Raw genomic sequence first — 18842 nt, 5'->3', positions numbered from 1 at the left:
AAGTGCCTCCATCCTTGTACCTGCTAAGTTTCTTGATGGGACCTTATCCTTAAATCATACAAACATTTTTGCAAAAGAGTATAGATATAGAACTGAACATTAGTAGGCAGTAGTCCCAAATCAAATGAAGTTAATACTTTTAAAGGAGAGTGGGTATTCTGCATTGCTTTGGAAACAGCATCTCACAGGATTGTTCTGTCCTTTTAATACTTTTATTTATAACTTTGCTAGGCATTTGGAACTAATTATTTGACCATACAGCGTGACTTATTTAGAATTGTTTTGCAGAACATCTGAAGTCTATTATATATGATAATATCAGACATTTGTTTAGCCATCTGAGGGGAAGGGTTATAAAATTAGGGAGCTGTGGCAGAATTTTTTTTGGAGAAAATGACATTTATTGGGAGGAGGGGTAGAGTTTGTGCCCTGAATGGAACAAAAAATTCATTAAGTACCAAAATAGGCTTCTGTTTTTAGAAAATACAGCTGTTTAATTGCACAGTTGACTATTCATTTGATCATTTGTAGCATGACTTCGAAAATACTGCATTTGGGGGGGGGGGGGTTGCCTCCTTACCCTGGTATTAAATTAAACTATGCTCACATTGTGAATATGCATCTTATTGCAAAGCTGATTCTTTAGTTTATCCTTCAAAAGCACAGATCGGAACATGTCTTTAACAATTCACAAGTTAGGAATAATGAGTGTTCCTAAAAGATGATTTGATGAAGTTACTGAAAAATGATTTGATGAAGAACTGGGCAGAAGTCATGAGTGTCCATTTGGTGCAAGGAGCTCCTGGTTCTGAGGGAACTAGTTTGCACTCTGTTAGGCACATGGAATTGGGGAATTGTTAGATGTGTCCCATTCTGAGAATGGCATCCTTGTCGCTGTCAGGAAGCATGGGGGTCAAGGGGAAATGGTATCATGTTGATGAAAGAAGGAATGTTCCCTCAAAAGGAGACCCCTTCTACAATTGGTAAGCAGGCATCCTTTTGCATGATGGAACCATACTGAGGGAGGGAGGCTAGCTTTTGGTAGTGGGTGATTAGATCCTTAAGCATGCAGATAGATAGCAAACCTGTGTACTGGACACATGGTGACTTGGCTGCCTGGTACAAAGTAGCAGACATTATGCAAGGTACAGATCAGGGGTGTCGAACTCATTTGTGACTTGCCTGCCTGGTACAAAGGTAGCAGACATTATGCAAGATCTAGATCAGGGGTGTCAAACTCATTTGTTATGAGGGCTAGATCTGACATAAAGGAGAGCTTGTTGGGCCGGGCCATGTCTGGTTGGGCCAGGCCATGTCTGGCTGGGCCATGTGTGTACCTATTTAAGATTAGGTAGCAGAGAACACAGACAAACACAACTATGCATTTTTTAAAAACTTAAAACATGCTTAAAATGTTAGCACTCATTGGTCTTAAAGATGCTTTCTTTGTGTTTCTCCCATGGGATCAAGGGACCTGGTCAAAGGAAGCTCTGACTTTTTCCTTCCTTCCCCAGGGACTTGGTGGGGGAGGAGCCGCAGTCAATAGAAGGAAGAGAGTCTTCATTCAGCAGCTCCGCTGTGTGACTGAGAGAGCCTGGCAAGGCAAGCTATTCCTCAACAAGGGAGGAGCCTCATCCGATGGTGAAAATAGAGGCTTTGTTCTGTAGCTCTTGTGTAATTGAACAAGCCTTGCAAAGCAAGCTGCTATGCAAAAGGAAGCAAGAGAGAGGGAGAAGGAAGCAGATGGCAGCCAGTTGCTCGGGGACCTAATTGGAGCCCTCTGTGGGCCTGATTCAGCCCCCAAACTGCATGTTTGACACCCCTGGTCTAGATAGGCTGTTAGACAGTGCTGGGGAAAAGCTAGTGGTCATGGTATGTGTTGGCACCAACAATATGGGGAAATGTGGCTGTGTGGTCCTGGTGCTAAAATTTAGGCTCCCAGGCTGAAGACTTAAGGCCAGCAGGACCTCCAACGTAGCCTTCTCAGAAGTGCTGTCTGTTCACATGCAGGGTCAGCTAGGCAGGCACAAATTAGGAGTCTCGACGTGTGGGTGAGAAGATGGTGTAGGGAGGAAGAGTCAAAGTTAGTTAGGCACTGGGATGCTTTTTGGAACAAGAAGGAGCTGTACAAAGGCGGCAGAGCAGTTTTTAAACTAAAGCTTGGGGAAAGCTTGGGGAGATGAAATGTCTCTGGTTCAGGATGGCTCATCTCAAAGAGATGAAGAAGTAGCTGTTACCATTCTACAGGGAAATGGATTAGGGCTGGCTACTGACAGGGTGACCAACTATATTGATTGCCTGGCAAGGTCTAGAGGCCACAGGAGGAAGGTTGCAGGCCTAACATGTCTGGGAAATTATAGATGTTTATATACAAATACTAGAAGTGTCCGAGGTAAAAATGGGGGAACTGGAATGTTTAAGTGTCAGAGGAGAACATAGACATTGTGGGCATTTCAGAAACTTGGTGGGATGAGCATAGTCAGTGGGATACAGTGATTCCTGAATATAAATTATATCAGAAGGATAGGAAGGAAAGGGTCAGAGGTGGAGTGGCTCTGTATGTCAGAGCTCGTGTACAGTGCAGTAAAGACTGAGAATATAAGAGAAATAGATTCACTTACAGAAATGCTATGGGTGGAAATAGTGTGCTCAAAGAGAAGTTTAACTCTTGGAGTTCATTATCACTCACCAGATCAAAGGTTAGAAGATGATTTAAATAATAGCAAAAGAATTGAGGAAAGCAGCTAGATGAAATAACTGTTTTGTAATACGTTATTTTAACTTATCAACACATTGATTGGGTCAATATATGCTCAAGTCAGGCAAAAGAGATTGGGTGTCTACATTTTGTCAGTGACTATGATGGAACACAGTGTCTGGGGCAGTGCTGCACTGTATTCTTAGTGCTTGAGGGGCACCAGTGGGAGAGCTTCTGGAGTTCTGGCCCTGCTTGTGGACCTCCTAATGTCACCTGGTTTTTTGCCACTGTATGACACCAGAGTGTTTGACTGGATGGACCATTCGCCTGATCCCACATGGCTTCTGTTATGCTCTTAATAACCTTGTGAATCAGCCTTGAGGTTTTAGATTCAGTATTGTTGGCTATATTTTATGCTGCATGCCTTCAGCTTGCGGTTTTTATTTCGATTCTCTGTTTCTTGCATTTTCTTTAAAACAGACAGCTATCTTTGGTTTGTTTTAAGCAGCTTTTGGATGTATGTTGTCCTTTCCATATGTCTCATTCTCCTGCCTTACAACATACCATGACTATATGTTCAGTTTTATATACCACGAAATGTTTGTTTATTTTTTTACCACTGCTGTTACTCATTGTTTTTGCTAATTGACACAAGCTGTATAATGCTGTGCTTTCAACTTACCATAACTGAGGTTTTTATAGTAGATTCCTCAGATTTTGATTTGGCAAAACTATCAGTTTTATTCTTTAAAAACGTTGTCTTTCAGATTTTGACTTGATCTATTTCTGGCACTGGAGCAAGTTTACAGATTATGTGCAGTGTGTTCTGGCTTTCACTGGAGTAACAGGATATGTCACTTACCTTTCTCTCGACTCGATTATCTTTGTGGAAACATTGGGCTTCCTTGCTGTATTCACCGAAGCCATGATGGGCTTCCCACAGCTCTACCGTAACTATCAGAACAGGTCGACTGAAGGAATGAGGTAAGATCCTACATCTGTAACTAAACTGTCTCAGTTAAGATTTTGGCTATATTCATTCATTTTATTGTTTTTCTTTTCTTCAAAATGATCCAAGAATTATTCTGATTAAAACCGGGAATTGCACCAAAGGTAGAACCCACCTTTTGTAAATTAATGGTTCAATAAAAATTTGGTGTCCTGCTTTATTGACAGGACTAGCATATTATCAGAGAATCTGAAGGAGTAATAAAAAAGACTGATGACTGTAATAAACAGTGGATGCTGTTTGTTTATTACATTCTGGAATAAGAAAATAAATGATAAGATTTACCCACTTGCCTTTCATGATTTGTTGTTTTGTGTGGTGGTAAGGAGCATGGACTCTAATCTGAGAGAACCAGGTTTGATTCCCCACTCCTCTACTTGCATCTGCTGATGTGACCTTGAGTCAGTCGCAAGTTCTCTCTGAGCTGTTCTCTCAGGGTCCATTCCACCTACTTCTCAACTCCATCTACTGCACAGGGTGTCTGTTGTGGGGAGGGGAAGGAAAAAGGAAATTTTAAGCAGAGTAAAGGGTGGGATATAAATCCAATCTCCTCCTCCTTTCTTCATCTTTCTTCTTCTGCATCTTCTTATTCATCCTCCCTCCTTTATTTTCTTTTTCTTGTATATGACTTTTACTTTTGTTTGGCTATATATAAGCATATTTTCCCATTTTTCTCTGTGTATAATTATAACGATACATTTGTTTTTTAAAAAGAATGAGGGAAGCCGGTGTGTGGGATCCTTGACATGCAATAGCAGAAGAGATGTTTTATTTAATGCAGTTATTATATTTGTGCAAGATATTGTGTAAGAGCTACTGTATGATTAAGCACTGGTTTTCCAGTTTTGATCACTGTTGCGGTGCACAGAAATCAAGAAGTAAAAACCCCAGTTTGGGGGTGCAATATGAGTTGATCAAAGAGAGTCATTATTGAGGGTTTTTGTTTTTTGTCTTGCACAAGCCGAAATGCAAATACGGTCAATCAGTCTTTGTTATTACAGTCATAGACTAGCACAGAACCCTATACAACCTTACAAGGTAGCAAAGAATTTTTAAATGTGTTACAATAGATGACTAAAAAGGTAATTAATAGTTTATACAATATAATGGATTATTGACTTGGGATCTCCATTTGGAAAAGATAGACAGCCAGAACAACTGTATATCTAACACTATGTGGAGCTAGTTTGGTGTAGTGGTGAAGTGTGCTGACTCTTATCTGGGAGAACCGGGTTTGATTCCCCACTCCTCTGCTTGCACCTGCTAGCATGGTCTTGGGTCAGCCATAGCTCTGGCAGAGGTTGTCTTTGAAAGGGCAGCTGCTGTGAGAGCCCTCTCCAGCCCCACCCACCTCAAAGGGTGTCTGTGGTGGGGGAGGAAGATAAAGGAGATAGTGAGCCGCTCTGAGACTCTTCGGAGTGGAGGGCGGGATATAAATCCAATATCTTCTTCTTCTTCTTCTTCTAAAAAGGTTGGTGAATTCTCCATCACATTGCTGCTCAATGTCTACCACCCTTTTGCTTTAGGGTTGTTTTTGCTTGGTCATACCCCATTTTTAAAACCAAATAGGAAGAGAAACTGTATGTTCACCAGTTTATTGATTACTGCCTTTAACCGAAAAGACTGGAAGCTGTCATTTGGGATCACGGGAGTCAGATTTTAGGATTATAATTTAACTCTAACCATAGATTGATAGAGGCTAGATATACCCTCGCTGATGTTGTCTCAGTGTGCAACTGCAATAAAAAAGGCAAATGCTGTGCTGGGAATTATTAGGAAGGGGATTGAAAACAAATCAGCCAGTATCATAGTACCCCTGTATAAATCTGTGGTGCAGCCTTATTTGGAATACTGTGTACAGTTCTTGCTACTGCACCTTAAAAGGATAGCATTGAAAAGGCGCAGAAAAGGGCAACTAAAATTAAGGGGCTGGAATGCCTTCCCTACAAAGAAAGGTTAAAGGTTAAAGAGGTTAAAGAAAGGTTAAAGAGCTCTTTAGCTTGGCAAAATAATGATTGAGGGGTAACATGATAGAGGTTTACAAAATTATGCATGGGATAGAGAAGGCAGAGAAAGAAGTCCTTTTCTCCCTTTCTCACAATACAGGAACGCATGGGAATTCAATGAAATTAATTAGTTTTAGGTTTAGAACAGATTTTAAAAAGTGCTCTTGTTTTAAAACAATTTTATTTAGTAACATATGGTAACAATATCTATTTCTTACATCATTAATAACTTCTTTTTATCTATCCCATATATTACTTTCTAACCACCCCTCCCCCTGTTACTTGACCCCCACCGGTGTTATTTACTTAAAATACTAATATTTAAAGGTACCCTTAACTAATAAAAACAAAGATTAATATTCTTCTTCCTTCTAAGACTTAATCATTATCACAAATTGTCCAATGTACTTTTATTTTCCACTCTTTTTCTACATATCTTCTAAACTTTTTTCACTCCATCTTAAAAACTTCTTAGTCATAGTCTCTTAAAATTCTTGTTAATTTGTCCATTTCACTCCATGTCATAATTTTTACAATCCAATCCCATTTCTCTGGTATTTTTTATTGCTTCCACAACTGCGCATACAATGTCCTAGCAGCTGAAAGCAAGTACCAAATTATAGTTCTACCTTCTTTTGGAAATTTTTCCATTTGTAATCCCAACAGAAAAGTCTCTGCAACCTTCTTAAATTCGTATCCCAAGATCCTAGAAATTTCTTGTTGAATCACCTGCCAATACTTTTTTGCTCTTTCACAAGTCCACCAAATATGGTAGAAAGAACCTTCATGTTTTTTACATTTCCAACATGTATCTGGCATCTTATTGTTCATCTTTGCCAACTTTTTAGGAATTATATACCATCTGTACATCATTTTAAAACAGTTCTCTTTAATACTATGACACGTCAAAAGCTTTATAGAATTCTTCGACAAGTATTCCCAAGTTTCCATCTGTATTTCTTTATTTACATTAATTACTCACTTAATCATTTGAGATTTTACTACTTCATCTTCCGTAGACCATTTTAAGAATAATTTATATAATTTTGAAATTAATTTTTCATTGTCTCCAAGCAGAACTTTTTCCATTTGTTTGCTCTTTTCTTATTTCTTCAGTTTTAATAACATTTTCCACCAAGCTCTTTATTTGTTGCATTTAGAACCAATCATATTTATTATTAAGCTCTTCAGCAGTTTTCAATTCTATTTTGCCACTTTGTATTTTTAATAGTTGATTATATGACAACCACTTTTCTTCACCCGTCTCAGCTGTTATTTTTATTACTTCTGCTGGCATGATCCATAACGGTTTTCTCTCATCCCCATATTTCTTATATTTCATCCATGTATTTAGCAAATTGTTTCTTACATAATGGTGAGAAGAAAAACCATCCATCTTTTTTTCCGCATAGTACATATAAGCGTGCCAGCCAAATTTATTTCCATGACCTTCCAACGCTAAAAGTTTTTTGTTTAACAGCGTCACCCATTCTTTTATACACACTAAACAAACTGCTTCATGATATAGTTTTAAATCTGGTAATTGGAATCCTCCTCTCTCTTCTGCATCTGTTAAAATTTTCATTTTGATCCTTGATTTCTTCCCAGCCCACACAAACTCTGAAATTTTCCTTTGCCATTTATTAAATTGTTTACTGTCTTTCACAATCGGAATAGTTTGAAACAAATACATTATTCTTGGCAGAATATTCATCGTAATTGCAGCTATTCTGCCAAGCAATGACAAATTAAGTTTATTCCATTTTATCATATCTTCATCCATTTTACGCCATAGCTTCTCATAATTGTTTTTAAACAAATCAATATTCTTCATTGTTATCTCTACACCCAAATATTTTACCTTAGAGGTAACTTCACATCCCGTTATCTTCTGCGGTTCCTTTTGTTTGCTTACTTGCATATTTTTACATAGAAGTTTTGATTTTTCTTTATTAATATAAAGTCCCACTAGTTCTCCATATTCTTGTATTTTAACTAACAACAAAGGTGTTACTTGTATGGGATTTTCATTTATAAACATTATATCATCTGCAAATGCCCTATATTTGTAAGTAAATCCTTTTACTTTTAATCCTTCTATTTCTTTGTCTTCTTGGATTTGCATCAGTAAGATTTCAAGAGTCATTATAAACAACAGTGAGGAAAGCAGACAGCCTTGTCTTGTACCTTTGCTAATTGTCATATCTTCTGTAAGATCTGCATTTAAACATAGCCTTACACGTTGTTCAGTATATATTGCTTTTATCATCCTTATAAAGTTTCCCCCCAACTCCATTTTCTTCATTACTGCAAACATAAAGTCCCAGTTTAAATTATCAAATGCTTTCTCTGCATCCACAAAGAATAATGCAACTTCCTTTTCTGGATGCCTTTCATAATATTCCACGATATTTACAACAGTTCTAATATTGCCTCTTATTTGCCTTTTGGGAAGAAACCCCGCTTGATCCTCCTTTGTAAAATTTATCAAATGATGTTTAAGCTGTTCTGCCAATATTCTTGTATATATTATATAATCATTGTTTAATAGTGAAATTGGTCTATAATTTTTTACATTTGTGACATCTCTATCTTCTTTTGGAATCAACAAAATAACAGCTTCCTTCCATGTATTTGGTATTTTCCCTTTTATTCTTATAATGTTCATCAATTTCTGAAGTTTCGGTATTAATTCCTCTTTGAGGATTTTATAAAATTTAGCTGTGTATCCATCTGGCTCAGGTGCATTTCCGTTTTTCATTGCATTAATCGCTGCTCAATTTCTATTTTTTCAATTGGATAATTCAAAACTTTTTTCATATTTTCTGTTAAGGGTGCTATTTTAATATTTTGTAAATACGTTTCCATTTTTTCTTTCTTTATTTTAACACTCTTAAATAATTTGGCATAGTACTTAAAGAATTCTCTTTTTATTCCTTCCTGATCTACCAACTCTCTTCCATCAACCACAATTTTATTAATAATTTTACTTTCTTTTTTTCAGTTGCCAGGCCAAATACTTTCCAGGTTTATTTGCACCCTCAAAAGATTTCTGCTGTAATCTTTTCAGATTCCATTCCAGTTCTTTATTTAACAAATGTCTCATTTGTGTTTGTAATATTGTAATCTCCCTCATAATTTTCTTTTTCCCTGGCCTTTTTCTCAGTTCCCCTTCTTTTTTCTTTATTTCATTTTGAATGTCCAACATCTGTTTTTCTTTTGCCCTCTTGTCTTTATTATTCAATGTAATCAATGTTCCTCTCATTACTGCTTTATAAGCATCCCAGACCATCTGAAATTCTATATCTTCTTTGTTGTTTATTTGGAAAAAAACCTTTAATTTCCTTTTCTAGAGATGTCACTATTTCTTTATTCTGTAGTAAATCTTCATTTAATCTCCATCTTCTCGACTTTTTGGACAATTTTGTAATCCACATTATTGGGTTATAATCAGCCCCTATTTTAGGTAAAATCTCTATTTTCTTTGTTATAAGGCCTAAATCCTTAGTGCCCCACAACATGTCAATTCTGGAAAAAGTATTATGTCTTGCTGAAAAGAAGGTATAGTCCCGTACTTCAGGGTTAAATTTTCTCCATATATCTTTCAGGTTTTCTTGTTCGACCAATTCAAAAAAAGACTTTGGCAATTTTTCTTCCTTATTATTTTTTCCCCCAGACCTATCCAGTGTATTCTGGATTGTTCCATCAAAATCCCCCATTATCAAAACTTGATCATATGTCACTTCATCAAATTGTTGTATAATGTCTTTTTAAAAAGCATCCTTTGCTCCATTTGGTGCATACAGTCCCAATAACAACTTTTTTTTGCATTTAATATTATTTCTACTGCTACAAATCTTCCATTTTTATCTTTAAACACTAATTTCGGCTCCAATTCTTGTTTAATATAAAAAAATCACTCCCCTTTTCTTCTGTTCAGCCAATGAATGAAATTCTAGTCCCAATTGCTTATTCCATAAAAATTCATAATCCTTTTGTTTGATATGTTTTTCTTGTAAACAAATTATATTACAATTTTGCTTTTTAATCCAATGAAACGTTGCCTTTCTTTTTTGTGGTGAATTTAGTCCATTTACATTCCAATATACTAATTTGTAATCCATCATGGTGCAAATTCTTTATGTTCTTCACAAAATCTACGCAGTTCCTGTGTATTTGTAATTGTAATTCTTTTTCCATGAAGTTCAAAGCTCAAACCTTCAGGTATTATCCATCTATACCTCATTTCATTGTCTCGTAATTTTTCTGTCAATTTCTTGAATGCTGTTCTGTTACTTATCACTTGTCTTGGCAACTCCTTCATGATTCTTACTCTGCTGCCTCCGACTATCAATGTCTTTTCAAAGTTTTTATTCATGATCTTTCCCACAATTTCTTTTGTCATATATCTTATAACCACATCTCTTGGTAGATTATTTTTTTTGGCATAAAGTGAGTTCACTCTATACATATAGTCATACATATTTCTAGTCCCTTCAGGATCTTCCTCCAAAAATTCCACAATTATTTTTATTATATATTCTTTCAAATCAGTTTCTTCATCCTCAGGTAGTCCTCTCAGATGTATCTGGGCCTCCATCAATTTGCAGTCATGAATTGCCACTTTTTCTTCTATTTTTAACAAGGTGGAATCATGTACTTTCACTCTCCCTTTCATCTCTTGCACTTTCTTTGATGTTACCACAGTCTCTTTTCTGAGATCTTCTATATCTTTTTTTTAGCTCTTCAACATCTTTTCTAATTTCTTTTTTGGAAGTAGTTATCATCTCCTTCATCCCTTTCATTATCCTGGCTTCCATCATATCTAATTGGTCCTGCATTTTCTCCAATGAAGCAGTCCTTGCTTGTGGTCTGACATGTAAAAACACCAAAAATTTTGACCTCACCAAATTAAATTTCAACTATCAGGTTTAAAAGAGTGAAGCTTGCTTTCTTCAATAAGCCTAATTTCGCTGTCCTCAGAGCCTCCTGGGCTCAGATATTAATTTTTAAAGTTTTTATTTTCTTCAATGTGGCGATCGTGACTTTCTGCCTCACTTTAAAAATGTTTTTTTCTCTCTCTAGAGGCTTCTAAAATAGTTATTAACAATAATGTCCAATAGCATTTACCTTATAAACGTCACCTCTGTCGGCTCCCCAATTTTTAATGTCCCGAACACTTTACAAATTTTATTTAAACTTTAGCCTCCTTGCAATGGCCGCCGATGTTTTTCTATAATATTATAGTCCTAGAGTAGGCTGGCTGCTTCGATGATTTCCCTTTTCCATCCAATGCTTCCTGCTTTACTTGCCACCAAATCCCGTTTTCGCTGGTAGAGAGATCTCACGATACTTGACGTATTTCCTGTGTTGGCTGTGGGAGCTGCAATTCTATGACGATGGGGCTTTTTCTTAAAAACCGCAAGTAGACAAAAAAATAAATTCCTTTCCACTTTTTAGTACTGTCCTTTAAATTTACAAAGTCCAAATTTCGCCCCTTCTCCTTCCATGCTTTCTAGATTTCAATTTCCCACCTTCTGATTTTATTTTGTTTAACTTTAATTAGTCCCGTAATGAAAGCTAGCAATCTGTACCTTTTCTGTAGTTATCGAGATCAACACCGGACTTGTGTAGATTTAGATGTTTAGCAGTATCAAAGAAGATTAGGATCCTGTCGAGCTTATGTCAAATAAATGACTCTGGAAACTTCTGCAGATGATGAAAATGCAACTCGTCTCCAGAGACCCCTCAAAGGAGCCCCCCCTTTGAGGCCAAGATAAATCTCCTCAAAGTTTCCTGTGCATATCTTGGACTGATCTCTGACTGAGAAAAGTAGGCAGTAGGCATTAAATTGCCTTCCACTACCCCGAACAGAAGTTTCAGCCTGCTCCCCTTCTGAGAAGCAGTTCAGCTCGGCATTTTCCAACCCCGGAAGTCCAAAAAGTGCTCTTAATCCAAAGAGTAATTAATACGTGGAATTCACTGCTGCTGGAAGTAGTGGCAGCCACAAGCATAGAAAGAGGGGATTGGATAAACATATGAAGCAGAGTGGCTATACACTGTATAGATGGAATACCGTGTCTGAGGTGGTGATGCTCTGTGGTGATTCTCTGTATTCTTGGTGCTTAGGGGGGCAACAGTGGTAGGGCTTCTGGAGTTCTGGTCCCACGGGTAGACCACCTTATGTTACTTGGGTTTTGGCCATTGTGTGATACACTGTTGGACTGGATGGGCCATTGGCCTGATCCCACGTGACTTCTCTTATGTTCTTATGACTTAGTGCAAGGGTTACTTGTGATGATATTTTGTGTTTCCATCTGCACAAGAGGTTTTCCATGGGATCTGACTCAGCGTTTCTATTGTGGGAGTTTAACTGTTGCTGTGAAAGTTAGAGAAGCTGGAGAAAACCAAGCAAAACATCATATGGTAATGGGATTATAGGTGCATGAGTAATTTGAAAAGGATTTTCTGAGCTAGGAAGTATGTTAACTACTCAGCTTTGTACATTAGATTCTGTACCAGAGTTTGTTAGATGCAAAAGTCAGTATCTTGAGGATTTTATCTTGGGTTTTAAAAAACAGCACAGTAGTCTTTAACTTTGTTGAGCCTGAGGACACTTGTAGAATTCTGAGACAGGGTAACGGATGTCTCCACAGAATGGCTGCCGTGGAGGTGGGGCCAGTCAAAAATGGCCGCAAAGCTCCAAGCCAAATGCCCTTTTGCACTGGAGACAATTGCTTCCAAATGGCTACTCCCTGCAGACATCAACAAGATGTCTCTGGGTTCTTTTTAAGAAGAGCTGGAAGGCTGAGTGCAACTTTCGTCATTCAGTTTTTCAGTTTGCCCTGGAAGTTCACTGTCCCTCTCCATGGTTAACATAAATGGAATCAATTAAGCAAAATAAGCACGTATGCTTACTTTGCATAATTTATATAAGTTGCAAATTCCGTAGTGTGTGAGAGGGTGGGGGAGGCAGAATCAGTTATCAGGTTGAGTTTTTTGTCACTGTGGCTTTCAACAATTGGAAGCATGATGAATTTTGTAAGACGATCATCCAGCCTCCAGTTAAATATAAATTATCAGGAGTCACGGATGGAGGCTGCTGAAAGGACTTTTTGAATTTTCCTGTTCACCCTGGACACTGATTAATCATGCCTCAGATATGGCTTCTGTCCTTGATGTCATCAGAAATGCTGTCAAATGAGGAACTTCAAGATGCATGGCACTGCGCATCTCCCTTTCAAAGTTGTGTTCTCTCTCTAAATCTTCCAGCCTGGCAAACCACCTCCCAAACTATATTAGTAGGACAGCATTCCCTTGACATTCTTTTAAAAAAAATTACCTAGTGATCCCATTACATACACAAGAGCCATTCAAACTTTGCTGGTCTCCTTTGTGGAAAGTGCATCTTTGCAGGAAAAGGCATTTAAATATTGTGCAGGCGATGGCAAAAGGTGATTGTATGCTTCTGTTTTAGGGTTGCCAATCCCCAGCTGGGGACAGGGGATCCCCTGGTTTGGAGGCCCCCCCACTTCAGGGTTATCAGAAGGGGGGGGGGCAGAAAATGTCTGCTGGGCACTCCATTATACTCTATGGAGTCCAATTCCCATAGCGTATAATGGATAATTGATTGGTGGGTAACTGGGGCTCAGAGCTCCCCTGTTTTTTTTTTAGGTAGGGGAACCAAATTTGCAGCCTAGCATCCAGTGCTTCTCCTCAAAATACCCCTCAGGTTTCAAAAACATTGGACCAGGGGGTCCAGTTCTATAAGCCCCTAAAGAAGATGCCCCTATCTTAAATTATTTCACAATGGAGGGAAGGCATTTAAAATGCATGCAGTCCCTTAAATGTGATTGCCATAACTCCCTTTGGAGTTCAGTCATGGTTGTCACACCCTTGCTCCTGGCTCCACCCCCATAGTCTCCTGGCTCCACCCCCAAAGTCCCCAGATATTTCTTGAGTCAAATCTGGCAACCCAAGTTTTGCTGCTTGCACATACCATGTATATGTCCTAATAAGCTGCATTCGATTGCAGTATTGTATGCCTACCAAGAGGCATATACAGCACATTCCAAACACTATCATGTTGAGTTTGGATGACTCTTAATGGAGTTGCTTGGGCTGTTTCTAACATGGCACATTTCTTCCATGGAATGTCTCTTCAGTGTACAGAAAAAGCATGCACACAATGTGTAGACAGTGAAGCATGCTTTTTTGTATACTGAAGAGTTTTCCAGGTACGTGGAATGTGTTGTGTTTGAAACAGCCCAGGTCAACTCCATGAAAGAAAGACTCACATGGTGTTTGGCATGTGCTTTGTGTACTCTTAGTAGACCTAGGAATTTGCTTTGCTGTTGCTTTTTTAAATAGAAAACTTTTCTGATTGAAATGTTCTCTTTTCTTGCTAGACTTCATTTTACTTAATTAAATTTCTTTTCCAGTGCGAGAGAATTTTTTTAAAGTAACCATTTGGGCTGTCTGCCCTCCCTCCTCCAAAGTCATGTCTTTTTATAATTTGGTAGTCCCCTTAGTTCTGAGTGAATTCTGTTTCCCTTGAAATATTTATTTTGCATCTACTCTGGCATCTGGGAGAAAAAGGGTTTTATACAGCCAGCACTTAGTTCTGTTGTTACTGTTCCCTGCTTTGCCTTTCATTTCCAGTGCCTTTATTATATCATTTGATAACTCACTACTGTGGAGCCTTATGTTTTCTTTTTCTTCACAACACTGTTGGGACCCAAGTTAACACCCTCTCGTTTATCCATATGTGGCGTTTCATAAAAAGCAGCCCAGTACACACAATGGCAGCTTGGTTTCCTTATGCAACAAAACAATACACAGCAGAAACTTTTTCATCTCTGTAAAGTATGGCAGTTGAAGAACATTACAACCAAACAACTCTGCTTTGGGAAAATGTTGGTAGTAGCTGGCTCTGTGAATGTAGGGTGACTGCCAGAAGGAACAGTCATTTTTATTTTGGCTTTACATTTATTCAACATGGGCCCTTCTCATCAGCACAATGGGCCTTGCATTTGGGCACATGCCTCATTGAACTAGTTTGTTTGTTTTTGAAGCATTTTCATGCTGCCCTTTCTCCAGGGGACTCAGGGCAGAGTACATGGCTCTTCCTTCCTCCACTTTATGCTCACAACAACTCTGTAAGGTAGGTCAGGCTGAAAGGAAGTGACTGGGCAAAGGTCACCCTGTCGATTAGGTCAGAAAATGCCGGAGGCATAATTTTCTCTTCTCTGGCTAGACTGAATGCTAGAAGTCCTGTGAACTGACATTCATTTTCTCAGCATAACAGAAGCTGCAGTGTTGCTATACAACTTACAGGACCATGAATGTTTGAGACCCAAACTGCATGGTTTACACAAACACGAAATAGTAGCACAGTTGTCTTTTGTAGAAAAGGAGGTACTGGTTCTGGTGAATGTGATTGGGAATACAGAAGCCCTAGGAGTGCAGAAGCACTCCTTTTCCCATCCACCACTTTGAAGCTCCAAATCCTATTCCCAAATGGCTTCTCCAACCCTCTCTCACTCATCCCTTTGAAATCCTGCAGGGAGGAGACACTTGAGGGGGTGAATTGGAGTGGGGAAACTGACCGAGAAAGAGGAGTCTCCACCCACCCAGGCACCACTTCTCTGCTTGCAGTCACCTCCACTAGGAGCAGCTTTTCCAGAACTAAAATGCTATTGAATTGCCATTACACACACTTGCGTATGATGAGTCATGTAGGCCTCGGTATGGATTCCTGTCACCATCAGCAAAATTTCCTTCACTCTCTTCATCATATTCCCTGATCATCCTTCCTTTCTTTCATTTATTCTTCAGCCACTAGCTTCTTCTCTCCTGTAATCCCATGGTGATTTCAGTTAGACAAGCTGACTGTTTTTTTAAAAAAAGATATGAAGGATGTCTACAAATCGTTGCTAGCCACTTAAAGAAAAATTGAATTCTCATATTCAAAGACAAGTGTACTTCTTGATGACCACCTGGCAGGGAGATATACAGCAGAGGATGTCTGTGTATGTCATATCTGGCTGCGTGTGATCCTCAGTGGTTCCTATCTGGTCACTCTTGCAAACAGTGCACTGAAGTAGATGGTGCTGTGGTCTGATTTCAAGGCAATTTCTTTCAAGGAATAGGCACAGCAGCAGAAGAGTAGGTTTGTATACCTGGCTTCCCTCTGCCTTAAGGAGTCCCAAAGTGGCTTCTGATCTCCTTTCCTTCCTCTCCTCAAGGCAGGCACCTTGTGAAGTAGGTGAGGCTGAGAAAGTTGAGAGAGGACTGTGACTGTCCCAAGGTCACCTAGCAGGCTTCATGTGGAGAATCTGCCACTTTTAACCACTACATCACAGCAGGCATTTGGTTAGCATGACTATTTTGCTCAGGAAGAATAATGTAACCAGTTCAATTCCCCCCCCCCCCATATTTACATTTCATTGTGTTTTGTAGCAGAGTTTTAATCTGCAGAGGCTCATTGAACATCCAGACCCTTTCCATCTTGTCAATTCATAGTAATCTGGGGCTCTGTTCTGTGCAGAAGACGCTACACAGCAAGAAAGAAATCCAGGCAGTGCAAGTCCAGATTTATTAATGACCATTCTAATCTTGCCTTCCAAGTACAAGAGCTCCCAAAATAGCTCATTAACAATGTCTACTAAGGAGAGAATTAATTTCTGCTCAGTTCAGGAAAGTTCAGTCTCTGCTATTTATAAATGAGTATTTTAATAGTAGCTAATTGTTTCACAAAAGGGAATTCAGTTTATGATTAATGATTAGACGATGTTTAATATCTTTTACATCATATGATTTAAAAAATCCAAGAAGTAAATGCATCACTTCAGAGCTGTGGGATGTTAGCATAATGAAAGAGCATGACTTCGAAGGAAAGGATGGCACGTGCTTCCTAGCACTGTGTCAGGCAACAGCAGGCTTCAGAACTGGATGAGTATCCTGGAGTTAAGGAATACAATCAAAAGAATGAGACCCTTGAATATAAAAAGGTAAAGGTGCAAGCACCAGCCATTTCTGACTCTGGGGTGATGTTGCTTTCACAACGTTTTCACGGCAGACTTTTTATGGGTTGGTTTGCCATTGCCTTCCCCAGGCATCTACACTTTCCCCTCAGCAATCCGGGTACTCATTTTACCGACCTCGGAAGGATGGAAGGCTGAGTCAACCTCGAGCTGGTTACCTGAATATACACACACACAAAACCTTTACTGGCATGACAGCACAGAACCAAATGGATTACAATAGAATCTATGGAAGCATAGTTGAGGAGTTTTGCTACAAATTCAATGATTTCACACTTATTTGAGGCTAAAAGTAAGAGGGTCTTATGGTTGGCCCTTGAATATTAAACTGAAATGATTCTGTGATATTCACAGTTGACAATCAAATACTCAGAAGGCCTGAGAATGAATATCCAAGTCTCAACCTCACTCCAAGGGAAACCAACAGTTTATCTAATAGGGAGGTTAAACGAACCAGAAGCTTTCTCAGACATATTAGCACCAAGCAAGTGTTGGGCCAAATTGAAGAACTGCATTTCTGACATTCTTGCCAAACAATAGAAGTCCTTGGACTATGAGACCAGATTTCAGCTTTTCCTCATAGCTCCTAGACTTCAGACAGCCTGGTGTTTCTATTAGCTTTTCAACCCCATTCTGGCTTTTACCTCTTGAGAAATGTGCTTACTTGCTTCTCCCTCTCTCTTGACATCACATGATTCTCCATCCCTACAATGAGATCACTGGAGAAGGTTCTACTAAATATCTCCTTTTTTTCTATTTAAAGGTTTTATCAGGACTCTCTCTGTAAGTGTAACCATATTTAGAGCTGTGGTTTTGAGGGCTATGGTTCTTGCATGGTGGGGCCTTTGGCCTAGTAACTGAATTAGAAATACAGTACCACTCAAGCTATTTAACCTGCTACTTTAAAGGATTTCTTTTCAATTATATGTTAGAGTTGCCAGCCTCCAGATGTTAGCTGGAGATCTCCTGCTATTACAGTTGATCTCCAGAGGATAGAGATCAGTTCACCTGGAGAAAATGGCCACTGTGGAAGATGGACTCTATGGCATTATGCTCCATTGAAGTCCCTCCCCTGTCCAAACACTGTCTTCCTCAGGCTCCCCCCCCCCCAAAAAAAAACATCTCCAGGTATGTCCCAACCCAGAGCTGGCAACCCTATCGTATGTACAAGGAACATAGTGATAAAAATAAACAAGAGTCTTGTGGCACATTTAAGACTAATGCACATTTATTCTAGTGTAAGCTTTTGTGGAAGATGAAAAAGTTGTAAAGTTGATAAAAAGCAGCTACCGTTAGCTGATAGGATTCTGTATTTAAAGCAATGGATAAACAGCTATATGTATTCCCCCTAAATCTAGTTTGATTGGATCAAACTTTCTTCTTGTCAAAGAACTAAATAACTGTATTTAAAATCATATTCTATTTCTTACACTGAGGTGAGAGACATATTTTGTGAGTCCATTGTCGTTTTCTGAAGTCTTTTGTGTTTTTGGTGGTCTCTTGTATGCCAGCACAGACTCATCTGACATTCTGAGATTACTGCTAATTTATATTGGAGGATTTGAGCATAGAAATGGGTCCATTGAGAAATACTTTATCTGTTGTTTAAAAAGTCAAATCTTGTACACCACAAAGGTTAATGCAAGCCGATGGACTTCCATTATTTTTTTGTTCCTCACTTCAGGCCTGTGCTTCTAAAGAAGAATTACAAAAGGCCCACTTAATCACTAAATGCTGTAATGGTGCTGATGAATGGATCGTGGTTATGAATTAGGTGCACAGGCAGAAGCTGATGAGTCATGGGGAAAGAGAGCTTTTAATGCTTCTTGGCAGTACTTGCAGGAAAATTGGGTGGCTGAAACGTCTGCTTTTGTTGTTTATCCGGTCAGCATAAAATGAGAGAAAAATTGAAAATGTCAACCGTTTTAGAATAGTTTCTTTTCTTCAACTCTCTGCTAGAAAATTATCTTTCGAAAGAGGACTGAATGCCATAGACTTTCAGTAGGAATCCTTGTGCCCTTTTCAATCATACTTCTGGGAAGAGACGAGGGTCTGCTTTTCAGCAAGAAGAAATTATGTATGCT

At 38.7% G+C, this 18842-nt stretch overlaps 1 protein-coding gene across 2 annotated transcripts in view; it reads left to right on the top strand.

Annotated features, from left to right (window-relative positions):
* Nucleotides 1–18842, top strand: part of SLC66A2 (solute carrier family 66 member 2) — an 85103-nt gene that overhangs the window by 45437 nt on the left and 20824 nt on the right. For both annotated transcript variants that reach the window (XM_060244101.1, XM_060244102.1), the window contains one exon: nt 3466–3682. In XM_060244101.1, the coding sequence (XP_060100084.1) occupies nt 3466–3682 (217 nt within the window). The remainder of the gene's footprint in view (nt 1–3465; nt 3683–18842) is intronic.

Source organism: Heteronotia binoei, chromosome 7, assembly GCF_032191835.1.
Source record: "Heteronotia binoei isolate CCM8104 ecotype False Entrance Well chromosome 7, APGP_CSIRO_Hbin_v1, whole genome shotgun sequence".
NCBI classification, from domain to species: Eukaryota; Metazoa; Chordata; class Lepidosauria; order Squamata; family Gekkonidae; genus Heteronotia; species Heteronotia binoei.
The sequence above is the reverse complement of the archived record's forward strand: the minus strand, read 5'-3'. Positions and strand labels throughout refer to the sequence as shown.